General features: G+C 45.1%; 1 protein-coding gene across 1 annotated transcript in view; it reads left to right on the top strand.

Annotated features, from left to right (window-relative positions):
* The first annotated feature begins 377 nt into the window (after window positions 1–377).
* Window positions 378–2,083, top strand: part of LOC107109946 (elongation factor 1-alpha 2) — a 38,777-nt gene continuing 37,071 nt past the window's right edge. Inside the window, exons 1-2 of the mRNA XM_015410657.1 lie at window positions 378–446; window positions 1,047–1,226. Of these exons, the coding sequence (XP_015266143.1) occupies window positions 378–446; window positions 1,047–1,226 (249 nt within the window). The remainder of the gene's footprint in view (window positions 447–1,046; window positions 1,227–2,083) is intronic.

Raw genomic sequence — 2,083 nt, 5'->3', positions numbered from 1 at the left:
GTTTCTCCCGGTGGGAACCCAAACCTGCTTCCCCGTCCTCTTCTTTTTCCTCACAACAAACCTGTGAGGTAGGTTAGGCTGGGGTGTGTGTGTGAGGTCACCCAGCAAGTTGCCATGGTGGACTGGGGATTTCAACCTGGGTCTTTCAGATCCCAGTCTGCCGCTCAACCCATTATACCTCACTGGCATATACATATTCTGGTGTTCATTGAAAATACGGGTTAACATATGAGGTTTTGTGGATCGTTGTGATGTTGGAACTGGGTATTTCCTGGCGAATGGCTCTCCTGAGCAGCAGCTGAGGCGTTCGGCTGTCTTCAAACTGTACCGCCTCATCGTAACCTACAACGAAAGGTTCCTGCATACAGAAAACTAGCATGTCAGGGAAGAGCTTTGAGGAGAACCTTTTCCTTGAGACCTTGATTTCTGCGTGTGGAGCTTTTTGTGTATGTGTAAAAAGCACTGATTGATGAGAACTCCTACCTGCACTCCGAATGGTACACAGACGGAACGCCTCAGTGAGATCTCGGCCTTGGCCTCTGTGCCACATCCAGTCGAAAGTTTCTCTTATGGCGCTGTAAAATCTGGGAACAATTTGTGATGGAAAAAAATCTCAGCTCAAATACAACATTACAACCCACACTCTCCACGCTTTAATTTTGCTGGAAAATGGTAGATTGCACTGGAATATTTGGCTGAACAAGAGGTTATTCCACGTGAGTTTAAAGCTCTTAGTTTACTGCATCTATGTACAAGTATAGGCACTGAGAAAACTGCTTTGCTGTCACTGTTAGACTAATATCCTACTGTACTTAAGAGTAAGTAATAGCATGATAAGATATAATTTACCTTTTCCTTTGTAGATTTTCAATATATGCTTAAATCAAAAGCACGACATTTGTATGTTGACAATTACATCGTATTCTATTTTTGCTTCTTCGTTTGTTCGATTTAATATTTTGATTGATTGTGATTTAAAAATCTTAATAAAATGTTTGAAAATGAAAAGTTTCTCTTATCCTTTTCTCCTCCCTCCTTCTTGCTAGATGGGGAAGGGCTCCTTCAAGTACGCCTGGGTGCTGGACAAGCTCAAAGCCGAGCGGGAGCGAGGAATCACCATCGACATCTCCCTGTGGAAGTTCGAGACCACCAAGTACTACATCACCATCATCGATGCCCCCGGACACAGGGACTTCATCAAGAACATGATCACGGGGACCTCACAGGTGAGAAAGGGAAGGTGGGCCCCTCCAGGGCTCTGCGGGCAGTAGGCTGCACACCTGGGAGGTGGCCAGGTGTATGCTGGATAGTTGTGGGACTCCAGATGTGTAATTTGGCTGTAGAAAGCAGGAGGGAGGGGGAGCTTGCTCAGAACCACGTTGCCGGGAAAGGGTTTTCGAATGCCGTCTGCCTGCATGGTTTCCCCGCACAAAAACAGTTTCCTCCCATAGCTTGGTTTGCCAGCCTCCAGGTGGGTAGTACAAAAACTGAGGGTCACAGTGTTAGGAAGATATGGAAAAATATACGACACTGTGTATTAAGGTAGATCTATTTTGTGCTTTTTATTTGTAGTTTCTTAATTTTTCTATACTGTTATATGAACATCGGTGTCGAGTATCACCAGACATAGGTCCACAAAAATAATGCATCAAAGCGCAGGTTGACCTTATGTTCAAACATTCCAACAGCACCGTGTCAGTTTCACAGTCACTAGTCCCAGGGGACTCTAGTAATTTACCTGTATTGAATACAGTCTTTTTCCAGGACAGTGATATACATACAAGACATAAGGCGCAATAAATTCTCTTTGTGAGTATAAAGCTGTTAAGAATAGCAGCATTTTGCTAGGGTCCCTTCGGAACCCTTGCGGCAATCGTAATAACTTATCTAGGCGAACGTCTCTCTCAGGTTCTATCAGGCGACCACCTCAAGGTGGGGCCTGGGGATCTCCCGAAATTACAACTGATCTCTGGGCTATAGAGATGAGATCCCATAGAGAAAATGGCTGCTTTGGTGGGTGGACTCTTATGACATTATACTCGACTGAGGTCCCTCCCTTCCCCAAACCCCCTGCCTTTCCCAG

The sequence above is a fragment of the Gekko japonicus genome, unplaced genomic scaffold (genome assembly GCF_001447785.1).
Source record: "Gekko japonicus isolate JY-2015 unplaced genomic scaffold, Gekko_japonicus_V1.1 scaffold4749, whole genome shotgun sequence".
Lineage (NCBI taxonomy): Eukaryota > Metazoa > Chordata > Lepidosauria > Squamata > Gekkonidae > Gekko > Gekko japonicus.
The sequence above is the reverse complement of the archived record's forward strand: the minus strand, read 5'-3'. Positions and strand labels throughout refer to the sequence as shown.